We start from the raw sequence: 27,347 nt of genomic DNA, 5'->3' as shown, positions 1-27,347 counted from the left end.
GCCACAACTTTGGAAGCATGCTTGGGGTCATTGTCCATTTGGAAGACCCATTTGCGACCAAGCTTTAACTTCCTGACATGTCCTGAGATGTTGCGTATCCACATCATTTTCCTCCCTCATGATGCCATCTATTTTGTGAAGTGCACCAGTTCCTCCTGCAGCAAAGCACCTCCACAACATGATGCTGTCACCCCCATGCTTCACAGTTGGGATGGTGTTCTTCAGATTGCAAGCCTCCCCCTTTTTCCTCCAAACATAACGATGGTCATTGTGGCCAAACAGTTCTATTTTTGTTTCATCAGACAAGAGGACATTTCTCAAAAAGTACGATCTTTGTCCCCATGTGCAGTTGCAAACCATAGTCTGACTTTTTTATTTTGGAGCAGTGGCTTCTTCCTTGCTGAGGGGCCTTTCAGGTGACATCGATATAGGACTCGTTTTACTGTGGATATAGATACTTTTGTACCTGTTTCCTCCAGGGTCTTCACAAGGTCCTTTGCTGTTGTTCTGGGATTTATTTGCACATTTCGCACCAAAGTACGTTCATCTCTAGGACACAGAAGGCGTCACCTTCCTGAGAGGTATGACGGCTGTGTGGTCCCATGGTGTTTATACTTGCATACAATTGTTTGTACAGATGAACGTGGTACCTTCAGGCTTTTGGAAATAGTTCCCAAGGCTGAACCAGACTTGTGGAGGTCTACAATTTTTTTCTGAGGTCTTGGCTGATTTCTTCTGATTTTCCCATGATGTTAAGCAAAGAGGCACTGAGTTTGAAGGTAGACCTTGAAATACATCCACAGGTACACCTCCAATTGACTCAGATCCTATATATATATATATATATATATATATAGAGAGAGAGAGAGAGAGAGAGAGAGAGAGAGAGAGAGAGAGAGAGAGAGAGAGAGAGAGAGAGAGATACAGGGTATATATATATATATATATATATATATATATATATATATATATATATATATAATCTTTGCACTAGTACTAGAAATGCTTTTCTGTTCAGAATAGATGTACTCTATAATTGAAAATGGTGTTGTGAGCTTACATGCTATGCAGCCCAGGCAGGACCTCAGCACTGTTCTCATAGACATATGGGGCACATGACCAACAGGCCTGCAGGCGGAGGGTGGGACTAAGTCAATTACTGGGTAACACTACTTCCCTCTTCCCTCCCCCACCACCACATCACTCTACCACTGTCTGTAGCATGCAGCCCTCCCTGGAGAACGAACACTGCTGACAGCTAGGGCCTTTCAGGGATATATGGAGAATTATATAGGGCAATATACAGTATAGTGTGATATATATCATTATTATACAGTGCAATATTGCACTGGTCATGTTAATGTCTTCACAACACTGGTGGCTCAAGAGGCAATACCAAGGTACCTATTGAGATGGGATGATAATTTGCTAAGGGTCTTCTATTGTGCTATTTATCAATAGGAGAAATCCCGAGTGGCGCAGTGGTCAAATGCACTGCATTTCAGTGCAAGAGGTGTCGCTACAGTCCCTGGTTCGAATCCAGGCTGTGTCACATCAGGCTGTGATTGGGAGTCCCATAGGGCGGCGCACAATTGTTTAAGTAAAAGATCTTATGCGCCTTTTGCAGCATGTCTTGCAGAGTGTGGTGACACTGACAAACTGTCGTCCAGGACATTTATCTGGATGCAACAGAGAACCAAGCTGTACTGCTGCTGTATAAAATCACACATTTATGGAAATTGGGTTCTCCACCTGCTGTATATCGCTCCCTGCCGCGTAGCAGAGAACAGTGAAAACACCCTGGACTCATTCTGTGTGTAAACACGAGACTTAATGGTCCTCAAAGGGATTTCCTGGAATTGCTCTTAGAATAAAGATGTCAGCCAGAGACGTGTCTCTGTTCTTACATTAGGGAAGTCCTGCTAGGCCATCTGAGATGCATTTGGCTGTATATATGTTTAATGACAATAGACCATGGGCAAATGGTTCACAGAGTAAATGTCTATTGTTGCTACTCACTTCCTACTGTATGATCGTATTCATCTCATTAATACAGTCTGAGGGAGTGTGTGAGCGAGAGCCTCTCCTCTCCTCCTGCTTGAAACAGACATGAAAGGAGTGCTCTCATGTTTTAATGCATGGCCTATCCTAGCCCTCCTAGCGAAGTCCTCCTAGATGAGCCCTCCTTGCCCAACCCTCCTAGCACAGCTGTTCTAGCCCAGTCCTCCTAGTCCAGCGCTTCTAGCCCAGACCTCCTTGCCCAGCTCAGCCCTCCTAACCCAGCCCTCCTATCCCAGCCATCCTATCCTATGCCTCCTATCCTAGCCCTCCTAGCCCAGACCTCCTAGCCTATCCCAGTCCTCCCAGTCCTCCCAGCCCTCCCATCCCAACCCTGTCACCATAGCAGGTCTGATCTCTACTGACAGCACAGGCAGAGGTTTGGCAGCGGCCAAAGACAGGCCCTCCTCTGGAGAGCAGATATTTGTGTGTGTGTGTGCCTCTGTCTCTCCCACAGGAACACAGAACAGAACAGAGCAGAACTGCTCTTACTAATCCTGATCCACAGCGAGCCCCAATTAAGGGAGAGACAGTTCTGTGTTCTGCTGGGAGATTATAGTAAGGTGTAGCCTATACACTTCAATCACACACAATCTTACACTTTCTGTTCTGCTAAGATCTTCCACAAAAATTGCATTGCTATCAGTACGAAAGGCAGGCAAAGAATGATCATAATGCTTGCCTGAAAGACATACTGATATTCTGTATTAGACTGATACAAGTATATCAATATGGAAAGAGAATTGTAATTTGTTCACAAGAACATGACACCTAGCGCACATGGTTGATTTTTGGCCACCAGCAGAAGGTAAGCTAAAATAATCATGACATAACATAGCCTACTTCTCCTACCAACGTAGCATTCAAAATATCCAAAGGGAATTTTCAGCAGATAGAAGAATGTTTGGTCAACTTTATTGAATAATTCACACATAAACCATTTTCCCCTCTAGCCAACACAGACCATCTTTAGTAACAGCAGAGTCAGCATATATCTTCATCGAAACTCATTGTTATCCCTATATAATTAACTTGGCAGCTGAAACACCTGCAAATTAATGTGCAGCATCAAACAGGTTCATCATAGTAGATGCAAATGTGTTAAATATTTCACTTCACCAAACAGAATGTGGAAAACAGAATATGCTACCGATCAGTAACCAGTCCGTCTAGGTGTGAAGTTTGGACTATGTGTGTTTTTAAACACAGGCCTTCTGAACAGAAAGAACACAGAGACCGTGATGGCATTCAGTTAATAAGCAGGTGACAGTCTGGTTGACCACGTGCCAACTAGTCAAGTGCGGTGAAGTGTAGCCATGTCTGTGTGTGTGTGTCTGCGTGTGTCACCTTGTGTCACCTAGTTGAGAAATAAGCAGGTCAGTGACCAGTTAGCCATGAAGAATGTCACGGGTGAAAACTCTATACTACATCAACCTTCAAGACTCCATATAGAGCCTAATAGGAAATGACTACACACAAGAAAGCATCCATGATGAAAGAAATACACTGGTAGTGTCACGTCCTGACCTTAGTTCCTTTTTTTATGTCTCTATTTTAGGTTGGTCAGGGCGTGAGCTGGGGTGAGCATTCTATGTTTTGTTCTATGTTTGTATTTCTATGTGTTTGGCCTGGTATGGTTCCCAATCAGAGGCAGCTGTCAATCGTTGTTTCTGATTGAGAACCATACTTACGCAGCCTGGTTTCACCCTTGAGTTGTGGGTAGTTGTTTTCTGTCTCTGTACCAGACAGGACTGTTTCGTTTGGGCCGGTTTTTGTTATTTTAGTGTTCAGTGTAATTAAAGTGTTCAGTGTAATTAAAGTGTTCAGTGTAATTAAAAGATCATGAACACGTACAACGCTGCACCTTGGTCCTCTCCTTCTTCCACCTACGACGATCGTTACAGGTAGGCTCTGATGGCAGTGATGAGGAAGTGATGAGGACCTTCAGTTAAACCAGACCCTCTGTACTTAACTTTCACTCTCAATCAGCTGGGGTGCACTAAGAGCAGGTCACTGGCAACAGCAGCCATGTAATATACTATATATAATAGCTGTGTATGTACTGAGAGGGTATCCCAAACCAAGATGCCAAGTCATACACGTAGCACAATTATACAATACATTCCACAGACAAAGCAAAAGAATGAAGTAAATAAATTACCTGCTTGTTGACTGGGTCCATCCAGTTTGGGCTCACATTTTGAAAGAGGGAGAGAATCTAGAAAAATGAAGATGTAAAAAGAATAGTCAGCGAATGAACGTAGTGGCCTGGCTTTGAGAAACTCTTTTGACCTTGAGCATGTGATTATTGCCTGCAGATGAGAGGACAAGGAAGAGCTGCTTTGATCCCAGTATCTGGCTAGTCAAAGACACAGCATGAAACATGGGCTGTGTCACAACTGGCACCCTATTCCCAATACAACAGTAGTGCATTATACAGGGAATAGGGTACCATTTGGGACGCAAACAGAATTGAACATGAAGCCACCAAATGACTTACAGCTGACAAACTGGTACAGGAATGAATCATGATATAGAATCCCTGAGCGGGAATCTGCAGATCTTTCTACCGCCACCCGCCTGAAAAAAATGATATCTTTGAATCCGGAATGCTGGGTAATTCATCTGGAGTCATTAAAGTTAAACACAGTCTGTCATCGTCTGCTCTGATTTTTACAGTGGCACATTACAGTGGGTTAAGTGAGGCTTTCCCTTCATTCTGACAGACTGACTCACTTCTACGTCTATGGAAGTACTGTGGTGTTGTGGGCTGTTGGCAGTACAGCCCTGTTTTCTTTCTGGGTCATTCATCTATCAGTGGCACGGGATAGCTCCAGCTTAGCTCCACTTTGCCTGCTTCTCAAAAGACAAACCAGCATATGCTGCTGCTAGGGATTAAATGGGCGGCGAACTGCAGTGGCTGTTCGATGTTAACAGCATTGTGGATTTTATGTTAGGCAATACTAAGGTCACAATTAAAGTGTCTCGGAGACATGTGAAGGGGAATTCACATGATGATGATCCGACTGAAACCTCCCCCATCCACCCCCCAAAAAACTTGCCTTTCTTGAACTAACACTTATTTATTAAATGTACTTACTATGACTGTGATTATGTGGTTGTCTCACTATCTTCAGGTGAATGCACTAACTGTAAGTCTGGATAAGAGCGTCTGCTGAATGACTGAAATGTAAAAATTGTAATGTAAATATAGACTAGAGGGTCGGTCCCCTGCTGTAAGACGAAGCCTTAGGCTTTGTAACTGGCATCCTCATTGTATCTCTGGTATCCTACTCTTGCCTATTCACTTAGGGGTTTTCTAACATGGAAATGGCTATGAGTTACAGTCAGTTACATGTCTAACTATCCAGGGTATGACATCTAAAAGTGGACCAAAACGATGTCTCTCATACAAACAAACACCAACTTGAACGGGGTGAATGAGATGTGGATTTTAGTTTAGTTTTTATACAAATCTGAGCAATGGCGCGTGATCTATTTAAACCAGGCGACCACTGGCAGAGTGCAGCACGAGGAGGATCTAAACATGTTAGTGTCTTCAAAGGGGAGAGGATGTTTCGCTCCGTGTGGAGTTCCTGTTTGACAAGCTGTGCACAGCTGTTCACTGGAGACAAGCACAGGGAGGGCACACAGCTGCAACCACACCACACCAAACATCCCCTAGCTCAATCCCACTATGGGCCATGCTGCTTTGATTCCCAAACTGAGCCCTGTGTGTGTGTGTGTGTGTGTGTGTGTGTGCCGCAACCTCATTAAAAAGAGGAAAGGCATGTTCTCAAAACATAAAGGCTTTTAATAGTATATGATTTTTAATATGCCGTCCTACATGAACGACGGGAAGGATCAAATGCACTTGTGTGTGTCTGAGTTTATTATTACCATCAGAGAGAAGAGGAGTGTTAATACATAAGCTCAGAAACACATAAAACCCTGCTGCTCTGTTTGATATAACAGCTAGTCTCTGAGAGGGGCACAGACAGGAAGGCAGGCCAGCAGACAGACACCTAGGAGGCCAGGGTTCTGAGATGAGATGAGACCCTGATTCCAGACGCCGCCTTACTGCTGGGAAGGAGGGGGCTGCTGGGTGTGTGTGTCTGGTAGGGTGTGGGTGGCTGAGGTTTTCTGATGGATAGGAAATCCTCTCTTATCAGATGAGGGATTTCAAGGAGACACACAGGCAGGCTCAGCCCACAACCACTCTTCTTCTTCATGGCCCACAATCCCTTTTCTTTCCTTCCTTCCTGGCCCCCAGGCAACGTGGGTGGCAGGCTGAGGCTGCTGTGATTGATACCTCTATATTCCTGACTGAATTAAGCCATCCCTTAGGCTAGTTATCGACTTCACTCTGCATTCTCAATTCCTACTTATTGACATTGACGGTTATCTGTATGCAAATCGGGACTATTTAAATGGAAAATGAATGTTTTAAAGGGATAGTTCACCCAAATTACATATTGGTTTCCTTACCCTGTAAGCAATGACTTTAAGCTCTGCAAGCATTAGTGTTTTATTTTATTTGATTAGGATCTCTTTTAATCCTCACTTGGACTAATCTTCCATGAGTCCTTAAACATTAAAATACCATTTACAATGCAATCACATTTAACACACTGTAATAAACAACAGACATAATACACTGCCATATTGACCAGATAAATAATCTAAAAGTCTGAAAAGGTAGATTGGTTTGTTCATCTACCATAGTCCTGCACAACCTTGCAATTTATTATGTTTAAGTGGTTCTAAGTATTGTATGAATTTATAAATTGAAAGGTTTCTGGTTTGCTAGATGAATTATTCAATTTCTTTATTACTCTGAATCTAAATGTTATTTTGCCTATTTCTCTTCTCTGCCGAGATAAGACATCGATGGGGGACAATCTATTTCTTGTAATGGTGTACTGTGTCAAATAAAATAAGCATATGTTTTTCAATTATCTTGTTGATTGATGACCACCCAAGACCATTGTACATGACTACAAGAGAAGATTCATATCTCCACCATAAAACTATCCTTGTTGCTTTGTTCTGTGCAATCTGCATCCTCCTAATCTCATTTTCTGATGAATTTCCCCAGACCACAGAACAGTAGTTCACCTGACTCCCAATTCATGCTTGGGTTGTTTGCTTAAGAATCTTTCCTGGTAAATACTTTGCTATTCTTCTGATCATGCAGGCAGTTTTAACGATTTTCTTTAGATTTCTTCCACACAACTCACATAGGCCTACAGTTCATGATCTATAATAAAGAATTGTGCACCGATTGCTGCTTTGAGTGAGATGTGGCCTTATCTAGTTCTGTGGGTCAGTAAAAAACCTAGTATCTCTAACTAATCTATACTATAAATGCCATGGATCTCATAAAAGACACTCAGCAGGCTGCTTTATAAACAGCTCTACAATAAACAAATCCATAACAGTCAAGCAGCACTAAAACATCTGCTCTCCATTGTGAGCATACAGTGGACTCGCTGAAGAGAGGAGGAGGGAAACCAAACCACCGAAGTGAGTCTGGGCAAACCAGAACAGCTCCAGTCAAAAGCTCTTCTTTTTCCAATTATGAGGAGGATGGCATGATGGAGGCTGTGCTGAGGCTGTTTCATGGTGCAATGCCACTCTGGGCTGATTGCTTCTACTCCACTAGAAGCAACTGCCAATTACTTTGCGATAGAACGCAAGAGGATTCTTTCTGACTGTAGAATATGTATAAAAGCAAGCCATGATGCCCTACTCCACCCTGACTTTAGCCTTCACTACTCTATCATTTGCAGAGGTGGTTATTCTGTCCTTCTTTTTGTTCGCTCTCTTTCTCTCTCTCGCTCCCTCTCTCTCTCTCCCCCTCTCTCCCCTTCTCCCTCTCTCATGATGTGAATTGATTCTGGAGCATCTGATCCCTACTACACTACACCATTATTGTGACACAGCTAAGAAGACTTTAGTTGGGTCAAGTCTGTTTCTCAGCAGCAGCCAGTAGACATTTTATTACATAACACTTGGGTTTCCACTTCGATAAGCATGATCACACTGGGTGATAACGCTGGATTACAGGCAGTACAACAATTTGGCTCACATTACTGGCCATTACAGGCCAGTCTAATTAGGCCTAGTCATAATCTAATTTTTCATTCCTAAACGGACAAAGACATTTCAAATTTTCAATGTCCAACAGTTGATGGTAAATAGATGATAACTGTGACCTTTCTATGGCATAATATCACCACTAGAAAGCAAGTAATGTTTAAATGGAATGGGGACATAAGACATTTTTTACTTTTATGTATTATTTATTTATTTGCATACGTATATACATATATACACATACACACTATTTTTATTTTAATATACCTTTATTATTCCCCGCAAACCCTACCATCTCTCCCCCAATTGGAGAAAACCAATGAACAATAACACTTAGGCTTCTACCTTCAGTTTATACATACTATACACAATCTACGTATTTTACAATAGTTATATTTTGTTTGTTTTTAGTCCGCCCTCTATTTCTAATGTCCATCCAGTTTGATTTCTATTTGTAACTGCTATTTCAAAAAATTCTGAACCTATATACATTTTACAGACCCCGTATGTTTTACATTAGTCCCACCCTTCAGCTCCATTCAACCCCTCCCATCTATCTCTTAACACCATCCATTTTGGATTTCTATTTGCCATATATTTTTCAACTGTGCTGTGATGCTTCACAAAAGTACTGAACCTTTCTATTCTTATAGCGTCTACAGATTGTAAATTAAAGAAACATTTTTGCTAAAATAATTATTATATTATTGATTGATTGACTATGACTTTTCAAATCACCCAGTGTTACTATCTACAGCTTTAGTTCTAGGTAAATGTTGCAATTCTTCAGCCATTCCTGGACCTGTGACCAAAAACAAGCTACATATTGACAGTACCAAAATAAATGATCTAATGACTCTGCCTTCTCGCATCAGAATCTGCAGAGCTGGGAAGATTGTATCCCCCATATATACAGTGGGGCAAAAAAGTATTTAGTCAGCCACCAATTGTGCAAGTTCTCCCACTTAAAAAGATGAGAGGCCTGTAATTTTCATCATAGGTACACTTCAACTATGACAGACAAAATGAGAAAAAAAATCCAGAAAATCACATTGTAGGATTTTTAATGAATGTATTTGCAAATTATGGTGGAAAATAAGTATTTGGTCAATAACAAAAGTTTATCTCAATACTTTGTTATATACCCTTTGTTGGCAATGACAGAGGTCAAATGTTTTCTGTAAGTCTTCAAGGTTTTCACACACTGTTGCTGGTATTTTGGCCCATTCCTCCATGCAGATCTCCTCTAGAGCAGTGATGTTTTGGGGCTGTTGCTGGGCAACATGGACTTTCAACTCCCTCCAAAAATGTTCTATGGGGTTGAGATCTGGAGACTGGCTAGGCCACTCCAGGACCTTGAAATGCTTCTTACGAAGCCACTCCTTCGTTGCCCGGGCGGTGTGTTTGGGATCATTGTCATGCTGAAAGACCCAGCCACATTTCATCTTCAATGCCCTTGCTGATGGAAGGAGGTATTCACTCAAAATCTCACGATACATGGCCCCATTCATTCTTTCCTTTACACGGATCAGTCGTCCTGGTCCCTTTGCAGAAAAACAGCCCCAAAGCATGATGTTTCCACCCCCATGCTTCACAGTAGGTATGGTGTTCTTTGGATGCAACTCAGCATTCTTTGTCCTCCAAACACGACGAGTTGAGTTTTTACCAAAAAGTTATATTTTGGTTTCATCTGACCATATGACATTCTCCCAATTTTCTTCTGGATCATCCAAATGCTCTCTAGCAAACTTCAGACGGGCCTGGACATGTACTGGCTTAAGCAGGGGGACACGTCTGGCACTGCAGGATTTGAGTCCCTGGCGGTATAGTGTGTTACTGATGGTAGGCTTTGTTACTTTGGTCCCAGCTCTCTGCAGGTCATTCACTAGGTCCCCCCGTGTGGTTCTGGGATTTTTGCTCACCGTTCTTGTGATCATTTTGACCCCACGGGGTGAGATCTTGCGTGGAGCCCCAGATCGAGGGAGATTATCAGTGATCTTGTATGTCTTCCATTTCCTAATAATTGCTCCCACAGTTGATTTCTTCAAACCAAGCTGCTTACCTATTGCAGATTCAGTCTTCCCAGCCTGGTGCAGGTCTACAATTTTGTTTTTGGTGTCCTTTGACAGCTCTTTGGTCTTGGCCATAGTGGAGTTTGGAGTGCGACTGTTTGAGGTTGTGGACAGGTGTCTTTTATACTGATAACAAGTTCAAACAGGTGCCATTAGTACAGGTAACGAGTGGAGGACAGAGGAGCCTCTTAAAGAAGTTGTTACAGGTCTGTGAGAGACAGAAATCTTGCTTGTTTGTAGGTGACCAAATACTTATTTTCCACCATAATTTGCAAATAAATTCATTAAAAATCCTACAATGTGATTTTCTGGATTTTTTTCCCCCATTTTGTCTGTCATAGTTGAAGTGTACCTATGATGAAAATTACAGGCCTCTCTCATCTTTTTAAGTGGGAGAACTTGCACAATTGGTGGCTGACTAAATACTTTTTTGCCCCACTGTATGTATATATAACATTCTATTGGTTGCAAAAAAATGTATAATCATTTAAAATGAAAAATGTGAAGTTATGAATTCGCAGTTGTTTTGCGTGTCAATTCATAAACCATGTGCCATGGAATCGGTACATCGAAAATCTCTTCCCAACTATTTTGCAATTTACAGTGCCTTGCGAAAGTATTCGGCCCCCTTGAACTTTGCGACCTTTTGCCACATTTCAGGCTTCAAACATAAAGATATAAAACTGTATTTTTTGTGAAGAATCAACAACAAGTGGGACACAATCATGAAGTGGAACGACATTTATTGGATATTTCAAACTTTTTTAACAAATCAAAAACTGAAAAATTGGGCGTGCAAAATTATTCAGCCCCCTTAAGTTAATACTTTGTAGCGCCACCTTTTGCTGCGATTACAGCTGTAAGTCGCTTGGGGTATGTCTCTATCAGGTTTGCACATCGAGAGACTGAAATTTTTTCCCATTCCTCCTTGCAAAACAGCTCGAGCTCAGTGAGGTTGGATGGAGAGCATTTGTGAACAGCAGTTTTCAGTTCTTTCCACAGATTCTCGATTGGATTCAGGTCTGGACTTTGACTTGGCCATTCTAGCACCTGGATATGTTTATTTTTGAACCATTCCATTGTAGATTTTGCTTTATGTTTTGGATCATTATCTTGTTGGAAGACAAATCTCCGTCCCAGTCTCAGGTCTTTTGCAGACTCCATCAGGTTTTCTTCCAGAATGTTCCTGTATTTGGCTCCATCCATCTTCCCATCAATTTTAACCATCTTCCCTGTCCCTGCTGAAGAAAAGCAGGCCCAAACCATGATGCTGCCACCACCATGTTTGACAGTGGGGATGGTGTGTTCAGGGTGATGAGCTGTGCTGCTTTTACGCCAAACATAACGTTTTGCATTGTTGCCAAAAAGTTCAATTTTGGTTTCATCTGACCAGAGCACCTTCTTCCACATGTTTGGTGTGTCTCCCAGGTGGCTTGTGGCAAACTTTAAACGACACTTTTTATGGATATCTTTAAGAAATGGCTTTCTTCTTGCCACTCTTCCATAAAGGCCAGATTTGTGCAATATACAACTGATTGTTGTCCTATGGACAGAGTCTCCCACCTCAGCTGTAGATCTCTGCAGTTCATCCAGAGTGATCATGGGCCTCTTGGCTGCATCTCTGATCAGTCTTCTGATCAGATTTAAACGTGTTAACCCTCGCAAGGCTGCAGGCCCAGACGGCATCCCCAGCCGCGCCCTCAGAGCATGCGCAGACCAGCTGGCCGGTGTGTTTACGGACATATTCAATCAATCCCTATACCAGTCTGCTGTTCCCACATGCTTCAAGAGGGCCACCATTGTTCCTGTTCCCAAGAAAGCTAAGGTAACTGAGCTAAACGACTACCGCCCCGTAGCACTCACTTCCGTCATCATGAAGTGCTTTGAGAGACTAGTCAAGGACCATATCACCTCCACCCTACCTGACACCCTAGACCCACTCCAATTTGCTTACCGCCCAAATAGGTCCACAGACGATGCAATCTCAACCACACTGCACACTGCCCTAACCCATCTGGACAAGAGGAATACCTATGTGAGAATGCTGTTCATTGACTACAGCTCGGCATTCAACACCATAGTACCCTCCAAGCTCGTCATCAAGCTCGAGACCCTGGGTCTCGACCCCGCCCTGTGCAACTGGGTACTGGACTTCCTGACGGGCCGCCCCCAGGTGGTGAGGGTAGGCAACAACATCTCCTCCCCGCTGATCCTCAACACTGGGGCCCCACAAGGGTGCGTTCTGAGCCCTCTCCTGTACTCCCTGTTCACCCACGACTGCGTGGCCACGCACGCCTCCAACTCAATCATCAAGTTTGCGGACGACACAACAGTGGTAGGCTTGATTACCAACAACGACGAGACGGCCTACAGGGAGGAGGTGAGGGCCCTCGGAGTGTGGTGTCAGGAAAATAACCTCACACTCAACGTCAACAAAACTAAGGAGATGATTGTGGACTTCAGGAAACAGCAGAGGGAACACCCCCCTATCCACATCGATGGAACAGTAGTGGAGAGGGTAGCAAGTTTTAAGTTCCTCGGCATACACATCACAGACAAACTGAATTGGTCCACTCACACAGACAGCATTGTGAAGAAGGCGCAGCAGCGCCTCTTCAACCTCAGGAGGCTGAAGAAATTTGGCTTGTCACCAAAAGCACTCACAAACTTCTACAGATGCACAATCGAGAGCATCCTGGCGGGCTGTATCACCGCCTGGTACGGCAACTGCTCCGCCCTCAACCGTAAGGCTCTCCAGAGGGTGGTGAGGTCTGCACAACGCATCACCGGGGTCAAACTACCTGCCCTCCAGGACACCTACACCACCCGATGTCACAGGAAGGCCATAAAGATCATCAAGGACATCAACCACCCGAGCCACTGCCTGTTCACCCCGCTATCATCCAGAAGGCGAGGTCAGTACAGGTGCATCAAAGCTGGGACCGAGAGACTGAAAAAAAGCTTCTATCTCAAGGCCATCAGACTGTTAAACAGCCACCACTAACATTGAGTGGCTGCTGCCAACACACTGACACTGACTCAACTCCAGCCACTTTAATAATGGGAATTGATGGGAAATGATGTAAATATATCACTAGCCACTTTAAACAATGCTACCTTATATAATGTTACTTACCCTACATTATTCATCTCATATGCATACGTATATACTGTACTCTATATCATCGACTGTATCCTTATGTAATACATGTATCACTAGCCACTTTAAACTATGCCACTTTGTTTACATACTCATCTCATTTGTACATACTGTACTCGATACCATCTACTGTATCTTGCCTATGCTGCCCTGTACCATCACTCATTCATATATCCTTATGTACATATTCTTTATCCCCTTACACTGTGTACAAGACAGTAGTTTTGGAATTGTTAGTTAGATTACTTGTTGGTTATTACTGCATTGTCGGAACTAGAAGCACAAGCATTTCGCTACACTCGCATTAACATCTGCTAACCATGTGTATGTGACAAATAAAATTTGATTTGATTTGATTTGATTTCCTTGTATGAGCTGAAAGTTTAGAGGGACGGCCAGGTCTTGGCAGATTTACTGATACTCCTTCCATTTCAATATTATCGCTTGCACAGTGCTCCTTGGGATGTTTAAAGCTTGGGAAATATTTTTGTATCCAAATCTGGCTTTAAACTTCTTCACAACAGTATCTCGGACCTGCCTGGTGTGTTCCTTGTTCTTCATGATGCTCTCTGCACTTTTAACGAACCTCTGAGACTATCACAGTGCAGGTGCATTTATACGGAGACTTGATTACACACAGATGGATTGTATTTATCATCATTAGTCATTTAGGTCAACATTGGATCATTCAGAGATCCTCACTGAACTTCTGGAGAGAGTTTGCTGCACTGAAAGTAAAGGGGCTGAATAATTTTGCACGCCCAATTTTTCAGTTTTTGATTTGTTAAAAAAGTTTGAAATATCCAATAAATGTCGTTCCACTTCATGATTGTGTCCCACTTGTTGTTGATTCTTCACAAAAAAATACAGTTTTATATCTTTATGTTTGAAGCCTGAAATGTGGCAAAAGGTCGCAAAGTTCAAGGGGGCCGAATACTTTCGCAAGGCACTGTATATGGCACAGCTGTCAATTGTTTGGCCCTTAAATGAAATTGGTATATCTTTTTATTTATCACAATTATTTTTAAACCATTTATGGTCTTAAATGCAGGGCCGACAGACAAGTTTCTTACTTTTCTCCCCCTTCTACTTGCTTCTTCCATTTTTGTGTTAATGCTGCAATTAGTTGGTTGTAATTTTGGGTAGAGCAGACATTTCCATATGTCTGTGTTAGCTGCATGTGTGACATAACTCCACCAGTCCTATTTATGATACCATTTACAAAAATTATACCCTTGTCAAACATTTTATCAATTTTTTTTTTTTTTTTTTTTTAATAAATGTGTATATTTGAGTTTAACCACAATGTTTGTTGTATTATTTGTTCTGTTATTATTTGTATTCTTTGTTTCAGGTGGATTGAACTGAAATTGCAACCAACTTTCTAAGGCTTATTAAAAAAATACAGATATTTTGGAGATTATTTCATTTTCAAATAACCAAAAGTGAACAGTTGTAATCTGAATAAAGGGAAAAGGCAGGTAAATAGACAGGTATTTTCCTTTCCATGGTAGCAAGATATTATCTATTTTGCTAAATTTCTATAAAAATGCATTGGAGTGAGATCATTTCTTTCTTTCGGGATTTGTATATCGAGTAAGTCCACATCTCCGTCAGACCATTGTATTGGTAAACTACACGGTAATGTAAAAGTTACATTTTTTGGTGATCCAATACATAATATAGTAAGTACACTTATCTTAATTTGGTTTTAATCCAGGGAGGTTAACAAAAGTATCTAGATCCTCTATGAAAATGTGGAGGGATTCTAATTGTAGTTTCAAAAGCAAACATGAAACATCAGTTTACAATGGCATCTTTGTTTTTAAGCCACGGATTTCTAAACACTTAATATTATTGTTTGATCTAATTTTAACAGCTAACATTTCGATGGCACTAATAGATATGTCGATAGTGGACAACCTTGTTTTACTCCTCTTGACAGTTTAAAACTTTCTGAGATGTAGCCATTATTTTACTATTTTACACCTAGGGTTACTATACATAACTTTAACCCATTGTCACGCCCTGACCTTAGAGAGCTGTTTTATTGCTCTATTTGGTTAGGTCAGGGTGTGATGTGGGGTGGGCATTCTATATTTTGTTTTTCTATGATTTTGTATTTCTATGTTTTGGCCGGGTATGGTTCTCAATCAGGGACAGCTGTCTATCGTTGTCTCTGATTGGGAACCATACTTAGACAGCCCTTTTTCCCACCTGTTTTGTGGGAAGTAAACTTTGTTTGTGGCACATAGCCCTTAAGCTTCACGGTTGTTTTGTACTGTTTTTGTCGGCATCATCCTAAATAAAAGGAATATGTACGCTCACCACGCTGCGCTTTGGTCTAGTTCTTTCGACGGCCGTGACACCCAATTTATAAGAGATTCTCAAAAATTGAAATATTCTAGGCATTTATATATAAACTTCATTCGTACTTTATCAAAAGCCTTTTAAAAAATTGCTATGAAAACCAGGTCTGGTTTCCCCGATATTTCATAGTATTCTATTGTTTCCAGTGCTTGTCTTATATTATCTTCAATGTATCGTCCGTGTAGAAAATGTGTATGATTAGGCTGAATAATATCTGACAATACCTTTTTAATTCTATGTCCCAAGCAATTAGCTAGAATATTTGCATCACAACACTGAAGTGTAAGATTATTATTATTATATACCACTTAGATCCTGTTTCAGTAATGAAATCAGACCTTCTTGTTGCGTGTCCGATAATCTACTGTTTACATAGGAGTGGTTAAAACATGCTAATAATGCTCCTCTGAGTATATCAAAAAATGTTTTGTATACTTCCACTGGTATGCCATCCAGCCCTGGAGTTTTCCCAGCCTTAAAGTTTTTAATTGTATCAATAAATTCATCCTCTGTAATTTGGCTTTCACACGAGTCTTTCTGTACAAATGTTCATTTTACATTATTAATAGGAACAAATCCATACAATTAGCTATAGTTAGTGGAGATGGAGGAGACTGAAACGAAAACATATTCTTAAAGTACTTTACTTCCTCTTTCAAAATATATTTCGGTGAATCATGCGTGACTCCACTTGTAACAAGTTTCAATAAAAAAAAATTGTACCACTTCAATGTTGAAGATTGAAAAATAATTTGGTGCATTTTTTCCCCATATTCCATCCAGTTTGCTTTAAAAAAAAATATTTTTTACATTGGATCTTTCTTGAATAAGTTCTTCCATTTCTTTTTGTTTTTCCTCTATCTTATTCTGTGCATCTGTTACAGTTTTTATTGCTATCTAACTGTACTGTTAGTCCTTCAATTTCCTTTGTTAATATATACTCTTTTGATCTAGATTGCTTTTGTTTTATAGATGAGTACTGAATTGCATGTTCTCTAAGGGCACATTTAAAAGTGTCCCATACAATAAGGGGATCTGCTGTACCAATGTTACATCGGAAAAAGTAAGTTATAAATTCTTCTGACCTAGTTACAGTGGCTTGCGACAGTATTCACCCAACCCTTGGCATTTTACCTATTTTGTTGCCTTACAACCTGGAATTAAAATTTATTTTTGGGGGGTTTTTGTATTATTTGATTTACACAACATGCCTACCACTTTGAAGATGAAAAATATTTTTTATTGTGAAACAAACAAGAAATAAGACCAACAAATGAGAACTTGAGCATGCATAACTATTCACCCCCCCCCCCCCCCCCCAAAGTCAGTACTTTGTAGAGCCACCTTTTGCAGCAATTACAGCTGCAAGTCTCTTGGGGTATGTCTCTATAAGCTTGGCACATCTAGCCACTGGGATTTTTGCCCATTCTTCAAGTCAAAACTGCTCCTGCTCCTTCAAATTGGATGGGTTCCGCTGGTGTACAGCAATCTTTAAGTCATACCACAAATTCTCAATTGGATTGAAGTCTGGGCTTCGACTAGGCCATTCCAAGACATTTAAATGTTTCCTCTTAAACCACTCGAGTGTTGCTTTAGCAGTATGCTTAGGGTCATTGTCCTGCTGGAAGGTGAACCTCCAACCCAGTCTCAAATCTCTGGAAGACTGAAACAGGTTTCCCTCAAGAACTTCCCTGTATATAGCACCATCCATCATTCCTTCAATTCTGACCAGTTTCCCAGTCCCTGCTGATGAAAACATCCCCACAGCATGATGCTGCCACCACCATGCTTCACTGTGGGGATGTTATTCTCTGTGTGTTGAGAGGTGTTGGGTTTGCGCCAAACATAGCATTTTCCTTGATGGCCAAAAAGCTCAATTTTAGTCTCATCTGACCAGAGTACCTTCTTCCATTGGTTCGGGGAGTCTCCCACGTGCCTTTTGGCAAACACCAATTGTGTTTGCTTGTTTTTTTTCTTTAAGCATTCAATTTTTCCTGGCCACTCTTCTGTAAAGCCCAGCTCTGTGGAGTGTACGGCTTAAAGTGTTCCTATGGACAGATACTCCAATCTCCGCTGTGGAGCTTTGCAGCTTTTTCGGGGTTATCTTTGATGCCTCTCTGATTAATTCTCACCTTGCCTGGTCCGTGGGTTTTGGTGGGCGGCCCTCTCTTGGCAGGTTTGTTGTGGTGCCATATTCTTTCAATTTTTTAATAATGGATTTAATGGTGCTCTGTGGGATGTTCAAAGTTTCTGATATTTTTTTATAACACAACCCTAATCTGTATTTCTCCACAACTTTGTCCCTGTTCCTGACCTTGGTCTTCATAGTGCCGCTTGCTTGGTGGTGCCCCTTACTTAGTGGTGGTGCAGACTCTGGGGCCTTTCAGAACAGGTGTGTGTATATATACTGAGATCATGTGACACTTAGATTGCACACAGGTGGGCGTTATTTAACTAATTATGTGACTTTTGAAGGTAGTTGGGTGCACCAGATCTTATTTAGGGGCTTCATAGCAAAGGGATGTGAATACATATGAACACATCACTTCACCTATTTTGACTATTTTGTGTATGTCCATTACAAGAAATCCAAATAAAAATCAATTTAAATGACAGGTTGTAATGCAACAAAATAGGAAAAATCCCAAGGGGGGTGAATACTTTTGCAAGGCACTGTATAAACAAGTTATCGTCCAGTAGGCTTTGATTAAATTTCCAATATCCTCGCCCACGTGGAAATTGTGTAAGAGTAATATATATATAGCAATTATGTGATGATCCGACCGGATTCTGTCCCCTATCAACACCTTTTAAACTTTTGATGCCATAGAGGATGACATAAGAAAGTAATTAATTACGACTTGCTTGATTAAGTCTCCGCCATATATATCTCACTAGGTCAGGGTATTTAAGCCTCCATATATCCACTAATTCCAATATATCCATGACATTCATGATTTTCTTAAGTGCCTGAGGGTGATAGTTTGTACTGTGATTTCCTTTCCGGTCCATAGAGGTATTTAAGACCGTATTAAAATCTCCCACCATAATAATAGAGTCTAGTGTTGCTTGTAGAGTTGATAAATTCTTATATATATTTTCAAAGAAGCTTGGCTCATCATTACTTGGACCGTATAGGTTAATAAGCCATTTCTGTTTATTGTCCAATAACATATTTAAAATAATCCTTCTACCTTGATGATCTGTTAGGACAATTTGCACATTTGGATCAAAATTACTGTTAATTAATTTCATCACCCCTTTTGAATTTCTTTGCCCATGGGAGAAATATATTTCCCCCCCCCCCCAGTCCTTTTCCCACAAAACTTCATATAAAATTGTTGAATGGGTTTCCTGGAAACAATAGATATTATATTCCTTCTCTTTTAGCCAGGTAAATACTGATCGTCTTTTCTTATTATCTGCAAAGCCATTACAATTATAACTGGCTATACATATTTCCCCACATAATGAGACACAAGTTTCAATTCTATTTATCAAAATATATGTTTGTAAACGTACTATTAAAAAGAAACATGATGATTGAGTGTGATTGAGTCACCCACAGAAGAGAAGCAGATCAACCGCCAAATGCATTTCCATACCCCTCACCTCGATTTGTATTATATATAGCCATTATACAGTGGGGAGAACAAGTATTTGATACACTGCCGATTTTGCAGGTTTTCCTACTTAGAAAGCATGTAGAGGTCTGTAATTTTTATCATAGGTACACTTCATCTGTGAGAGACGGAATCTAAAACAATTAATTTGCATTTTATTGCATGACATAAGTATTTGATCACCTACCAACCAGTAAGAATTCCGGCTCTCACAGACCTGTTAGTTTTTCTTTAAGAAGCCCTCCTGTTCTCCACTCATTACCTGTATTAACTGCACCTGTTTGAACTCGTTACCTGTATAAAAGACACCTGTCCACACACTCAATCAAACAGACTCCAACCTCTCCACAATGACCAAGACCAGAGCACTGTGTAAAGTGAGCACTGTGTAAAAATTGTAGACCTGCACAAGGCTGGGATGGGCTACAGTACAATAGGCAAGCAGCTTGGTAAGAAGTCAACAACTGTTGGCGCAATTATTAGAAAATGGAAGTTCAAGATGACAGTCAATCACCCTCGGTCTGGGGCTCCATGCAAGATCTCACCTCGTAGGGCATCAATGATCATGAGGAAGGTGAGGGATCAGCCCAGAACTACACGGCAGGACCTGGTCAATGACCTGAAGAGAGCTGGGACCACAGTTTCAAAGAAAACCATTAGTAACACATTACGCCGTCATGGATTAAAATCCTGCAGCGCACGCAAGGTCCCCCTGCTCAAGCCAGCGCATGTCCAGGCCCGTCTGAAGTTTGCCAATGACCATCTGGATGATCCAGAGGAGGAAAGGGAGAAAGTCATGTGGTCTGATGAGACAAAATAGAGATTTTTGGTCTAAACTCCACTCGCCGTGTTTGGAGGAAGAAGAAGGATGAGTACAACCCCAATAACACCATCCGAACCGTGAAGCATGGAGGTGGAAACATCATTCTTTGGGGATGCTTTTCTGCAAAGGGGACAGGATGACTGCACCGTATTGAGGGGAGGATGGATGGGGCCGTGTATCGCAAGATCTTGCCCAACAACCACCTTCCCTCAGTAAGAGCATTGAAGATGGGTCGTGGCTGGGTCTTCCAGCATGACAACGACCCGAAACACACAGCCAGGGCAACTAAGGAGTGAGAAGCATCTCAAGGTCCTGGAGTGGCCTAGCCAGTCTCCAGACCTGAAACCAATAGAAAATCTTTGGAGGGAGTTGAAAGTCCGTATTACCCAGCGACAGCCCCGAAACCTGAAGGATCTGGAGAAGGTCTGTATGGAGGAGTGGGCCAAAATCCCTGCTGCAATGTGTGCAAACCTGGTCAAGAACTACAGGAAACGTATGATCTCTGTAATTGCAAACAAAGGTTTCTGTACCAAATATTAAGTTCTGCTTTTCTGATGTATCAAATACTTATGTCCTGCAATAAAATGCAAATGAATTACTTAAAAATCATACAATGTGATTTTCTAGATTTTTGTTTTAGATTCTCTCTCACAGTTGAAGTGTACCTATGATAAAAAAAATACAGACCTCTACATGCTTTGTAAGTAGGAAAACCTGCAAAATCGGCAGTGTATCAAATACTTGTTCTCCCCACTGTATATATATACTTTAAAAATCCTGTTTATCTTATTTTCCATAATTAGCTATTCATATTTGTAGTAATGTAGGCAATTTATGCAATTGATTTTACCTCTCACCAGTCTCGCCATTACGAAAATTACATTAAGGCAAGCAATTATTATATTAGCAAACAATTATTGTGAATCATCCTATATTGTCCCTAACATCTTTTACTCCCTCGCAACAGTTGTGGGATACACACACACACACACACACACACACACTCATACACACTCAACCCCTTTCCCCAACAACAACCATAGACTCAGATTCTCAACAGTTGCACCATCCCAGAGCCCAACTCAAGAAAGGTCTTGATTTATGAATGCATATACAGTTACAGCTGTGTGAGAAACCCTGTAAAACTGAGCAAAAAAAATGGTCAGAAATGGAGAGATTTTATGAACTATTGTCACATCCTAGATGATGGAGGTCAGATATACCCCCTTCTCCTGACACACCCACAACATGGTCCCCTGTAGTGACCACATTCCCAAGCATCTCCGTGCAGTCAGACGTTTGATTTTGTGCCACCAGTAGACATTTTATTACATAACACTTAGGTTTCCACTTCGATAAGCATGATCACACCGGGTGATAACGCTGGATCACAGGCAGTACAACAATTTGGCTCACATCACTGGCCATTACAGGCCAGTCTAATTAGGCCTAGTCATAATCTCATTTTTCATTCCTAAACGGACAAAGACATTTAGAATTTTCAATGTCCAACAGTTGATGGTAAATAGATGATAACTGTGACCTTTCTATGGCATAATATCACCACTAGAAAGCAAGTAATGTTTAAATGGAATGGGGACATAAGAAATTAGTAAAGGGGCTGTCATGACGTTGGCCTGGGGAGAAGGTTTATGACAGTCATAAATACCTCTTCCCCCCTTTTTCCTCTCTCTACCCTACTGAGGTTACATTTGCAAAACCCTTGGTTAACACCCTCTGGGAACATCAGTGGGTGGGGGGAAATGAACTATATTCTGGTAATCCGAACAATTGAACATCTGCGGTGGTACTTAATGAATATGATGTCAGTTCAGTTGTCATCTGAGACATTCTCATCAATGATCAGATGACATAAACTCTAGAGTGGAAAGTCTACACATCAGAGTTATCGGATTCACATGGAATTGTTGTTCAATTTAAATGTTTGAATATTAAATTATTTGTGATGGGATGAAATGTGATTTTAGCTTCTAAAATGTGAGATGTGGGTTTTCATAAGTTCAATCACTGCTCAATCAGTGGCCCGCCCTGTGAAGGGACATGGGCTATACAACTTTTCAAACAAGTCCTCCTCTCCCTTCCTATATACACCCTTGACGACAATAGAACATCCTGTTCTGGGGATGTAGGACGACAGTCCTATGTCAGAATGGTTCAGATAATAATTACAGAACGAAGCCAACATCAGCGTGCGCTTTGGTTGCAAATGGTATGAAATTTGAACTCTTATTCACTACAGAAGTGATACCTCCTAGCCGTTGAGTTAGCAACCACAGCTGCAAACGCAAGTTAGGAAGGAACAGACAGAGTATCCCGACTACCACACAATGACGTTACTACAACGTATCCAAATTGGCAACACGGCCTTCCATCTACCACCAACCTACCGAAACGCAGCTCAGAGTAAATATTTGTTGCATTTTCCTTTTCCAAATGGGCGGTAATTTAGAATACATAAGATACTGTATTTACGATAGCACAGCTTCCCCCTGTGTCCCCCAGTCTTCCCGCTCCTTCACTAAACCTAGCCCCTTTTCTTTTGTGTAACAAGCTGTCATATCTGTTCCGCCCGCTAGGGACGTTTTTCTTTATGATGTAATTTGTAATCAAGTTATGATTAATTGTGTGTATGTGTAATTCTGTGTGATTAGTTAGGTATTTAGTAAATAAATAATTAAACCCAATTTTGTATTGCTGATTCAACTTGTTAGCCAGGGTTCGTGCAGATAAAATAATTTACAACTTTCAGTTGAGACTGAATTGAGGTGGCGATTGATATTGACTGCTATTGATGTAAAATATTACTAGGACTTTACGAGTTTATTTGGAAGATAACAGCTCTATAAATATTATTTGGTGGTGCCCGACTCTCTAGTTAATTACATTTACTTGATTAGCTCAATCAGGCGATATTAATTACAGAGAAATGATTTTATAGAATAGCATGTCATATCGCTTAATCCGGCATAGCCAAAGACACGACAGGGCTTTTCTAAAGATCCAATCAAATGAAAGTAATTGGTAAACCTCAGCCTGTTCTGAGCTGGATAGTGGAACAATCATGTACACAGAAAATATCCTGATTTATACCGTTGCCAATGTGACGGCCGTCCTCTCACAAGAACAACCCCACTGTGTAATATGGTAAATGGTCAAAGCAAGGCAGCTATGTGGTGGAAAATGGCGCATGACTACGGTATTTGATACAGGACAGAAATAGAAGGTACTTTGACATAGTAAACACTATATCTTTGTTGGAACCATAGGTTTCATTATACCACTGGTGTTATGATGGATGACTAGTATATTATTACCTTGTAAATCAGAACTCAGTGGTGCCTGATTGAGCTACAGCGTACTCATTTGTAAGCATGGCATGATGCTGTGTCATAAAAGTTAGTCACACCTCATACATTTTTCGTCTTGTTCCTAAAAAGCAAGAAAAATAAGCATAATTCAATTACACAATTCATTCAGTCTGCAATCCTTAAAAAGCCACTGAAAATGGCCTCCTGATTTGGGTCATTGAAAGCTAATGGGCAATGCCACTGTACACTATGAATAGCCAGCGAGCAGCTCTGCATTACAACAGCTTACTGTACAGTGAGGGACAGGATGATCCCTGTAAGAGTCAACTCACATCAAACAGGCCAAGACAACCTTATGCCTTCCCAAAGCTCTGTATACTACACTCAGTGCCAATGTAATAACTTGGTAAATAGCTAATACATAGTGTTAATATACACTGAGTGTATAAAACATTAGGAACACATTCCTAAAATTGAGTTGCACCCCTCCCCTTTGCCCTCAGAACAGACTAAATTTGTCGGGGCATGGACTCTACAAGGTGTTGAAAGCGTTTTATCTACACTGATTGAAGTGGATATAACAAGTGACATCAATAAGGGATTATAGCCTACACCTGGATTCATCTGGTCAGTCTATGTCAGTCTATGAGCAGGTGTTCCTAATATTTTGTACACTCAGTGTAGAGTGAATATAAGCATACAGTGCAATAGTTTTGAATTCCATGGGACATAGACCTAAAGCTTTGTGTGAGCTGACATCATAGACATGCATGCTACTGAGCTGCTGTAATGAGCCTCATCGTCAAGTGGACTAAAAGTTATGACAATCTCACTGATTAGCTCACAAGAGGATGACTCAGTATAAAATGTTTGTGGGAATGACATAATAACGTCCATCTGTCTAACTCATCACAAAATAAGGACAAGGAATAATAGACGACTATGACTAGCACAACATCTCCATGACTACCACAACAACTCCAAACAGAAATATGTCTCCATAAACTGAAAAGAATACTGTTTTGATAGTTGACTTCCCTAAATCATTGAGCTATTACTTATGTGATGCATATCGTCTTCCAATACAGACTGTCTAGTATTTCATCGCGTTAGATACTCTTCAAAGGGTGAAAACTAAAATTAGCCCAGTCTCTTCTTAAATGACATATAACAACTTCAGCCAGGCCGTTTAGTACAGCCATACGAGTCAAAAAAGGCACGCTATTCATACCCTGGTCAAAACTAGTGCACTATATAGGGAATAGGGTGCCATTTGGGACACATCCAAAGTCCTACTCAAGACTAACTAGGGCATCATAGTGGGTGCACCCAGAGCTCCCCAAACCAAAGAAATCTGTTTCAGTTCAACAAGAAAGAGCAACTTTGTGCCAAGAGTTCAACGCTCTACAAGGCAGCAGCAATTAGGAAGCCTGCTGGAGAGGTTACAGAAAGTGGGGTGGCCTTTTCTGTCCGTTTCCCTGTGGCTTCAGGATGAATAGTGTTGTAGGATACTGACAGGCCAAACAACATATCCATGGTTGCATCCCAAATGGCACTCTATTATAGTGAACATATTCCCTATTCCCTAAATAGTACCTCAAAGGCATAGGGCTCTGGTCAAAAGTAGTGGACTACATGGAATAGCTTTTGGGACTCAGCCAACATATTCCTTGCTCCTATCTATCGTATGCTTGGACACAGTTATTGGTCATGTTTGCTCTGTGTTTCACTGGCCTCTCTCTTACACCATCATAACTAGCTTTCACAGGTTTAGCACCTACACAATATGTGTGAAATTTGAAAGTCTAAATGCATCACCATGCAAAACACTTACTAGCTTCAACACTGCACCAAATACAACCTAATTCCCCGATACAGCAAGCCAAGCTTAGTCCTTACAGTTAACAATAATAGTGGGCTACACAAACCTCAAAGCATCTAGACAGAGACCATTTACAGGCAAATGTTGTTCATGCACATCATTCAGGTTCATGTTGCTATTGTTAACTCCCAGGACATGGTCTATAACAGCTACAGCAGAAAACACTGGCCACATACCAACAGTAGACTGCAACAATATAATACAATCCATTATAGCATTCCAAGCTGTCTTAAAGAGACACAGAGAGGAAATATTTGTGGTAACTATGGGAGAAAGGAACATAGGCAGATGTATATATTTCTACCTTGTTAGATATGACCATCAGCCTATAGTTCGAGGTCCCTTGACTCCATTAATGTTGGGACATTCCTTCGCCAAACCCAATTCCTAACATTGTCTTTAGACAGCTCTTTCTTAACTTCCTTTACCTCCATACTCCAGTGACCTAAAAACTCAAGTCAATGCTATGCAACATGCATTCACTAAAGAATAGAATAGATTATATAAATCATTAGGCTATATCACTCGTCTTTCCAATAGACTCAGTCCCTTCTTCACTTCAGCTTGACCCTGTCTGTCCCACTCAAACTTCTGTCTGTGTGTCATCCATGGGGATGGTGGGAAACAGATTTCTTGACCAAGATGCACCAGACCAGATGCTACAGAAACAGCTGAGCGCAAACGAACAGCTGCTCTGACTGTGGATCATCTGAGGTGGTCTCATCATGGTCCAAGGACGTTCCCAAGGCACCTATATGCACTTTTTTTTACTTTCCAAAATGTTCATTCCTTTAGAATTACATTCTTACCCCAATTAATGTGGGGGGAAATGATGGCAGTGTGTGGTGTGGACCACTTCTGGGATTGAATAGGTTTGGCCTACTAGGCTAAAAAAAAAAAAAATACATTGTTAGGTCATTAAATTGACTAGAGAGAAAAAAAATATTAGAATGTATACCAGCGATAAACTCAATGGTATTAGATATAAATAACCCTAATAACACAATAATCTGAATATTTTGTAAGGATACATTTTCTAGGGATTTGTTTATTGCCCTGATGGACTAATGGGTGTCTAAATAAACTAAACAGCAATAGAAAAACGTGATAGTCTATTCTTGGTTAGTCCATAACACATTGTATGAGAGTAAACAGGAAGATGTTTCCGTAGGCTACGTAGGCCTGGCCTAAAACTCAGTTATGTTCCAGATAGGTTGTGCAGCCTCTTCACCTGGGCGGCATCATAGACTACAGTTTGTTTACATGATAGGCTATCACAATCAATAGGATGTGGTTCTGACTAACAAGCAGCTCAATGCCAAAGGTTCATTGGCCACGACGCAGGGTACAGAAAAATTGAAATATGTTTTCTACACACATCTCGGGATAGGGAAACATTTATTACATTTCATTTCTAGATTATAAACCACCCAAGAAACATATGTTTTTTTACATTGAAGTGTGCGTAATTTACTATAATCTGAGGTTCACTCTGTTTTCATATTGGAATAAAAGCAGAGAGGATGACAGGGAGCCTGGTTAGGAGGATAATAATCGTATCTCTCTAACGCATCCACCCAACAATGGCTGAATTTGTTGATCAGTTTAGCATCTATACGGGAACAATGTAGATGGCATTATCAATACAGTGGGCTACCGGAGGTTCTCGCCCCTCTTTCACTTACCGGACTTGAAAAACGCCGCTATGTCGGCCGCATCTTTAGCAGCCTCATCTATTCCCTCTCCAGAGCTCATGGCTGGAATACCGATATGGAAAAATAATCTCCAAATAATTGACTTCCTCTAGATTTTCCGAGAAAATTGAAATGGAACACCATTGATATTATATTCTACTGTAACACGCACGCAATCTTTTCTCTCTTCAATAGGCAAGAGACCTCCATCTTGGCGAGAATGAAAATTCTTATTAC

General features: G+C 41.0%; 1 protein-coding gene across 3 annotated transcripts in view; it reads right to left on the bottom strand.

Moving 5' to 3' along the window:
* Nucleotides 1-27,347, bottom strand: part of LOC110485836 (triple functional domain protein) — a 149,798-nt gene extending 122,451 nt beyond the window's left edge. For 2 of the 3 annotated variants that reach the window (XM_021557031.2, XM_021557045.2), the window contains exons 1-2: nucleotides 27,102-27,345; nucleotides 4,220-4,276 (exon numbers count right to left, since the gene is read on the bottom strand). In XM_021557031.2, the coding sequence (XP_021412706.2) occupies nucleotides 4,220-4,276; nucleotides 27,102-27,171 (127 nt within the window). In that variant the 5' untranslated portion in view covers nucleotides 27,172-27,345. Of the gene's footprint in view, nucleotides 1-4,219; nucleotides 4,277-27,101 lie in introns of all 3 variants that reach the window. The other variant, XR_002468004.2, reaches the window with a different exon arrangement.

Source organism: Oncorhynchus mykiss, chromosome 2 (assembly GCF_013265735.2).
Source record: "Oncorhynchus mykiss isolate Arlee chromosome 2, USDA_OmykA_1.1, whole genome shotgun sequence".
NCBI lineage: Eukaryota > Metazoa > Chordata > Actinopteri > Salmoniformes > Salmonidae > Oncorhynchus > Oncorhynchus mykiss.
The sequence above is the reverse complement of the archived record's forward strand: the minus strand, read 5'-3'. Positions and strand labels throughout refer to the sequence as shown.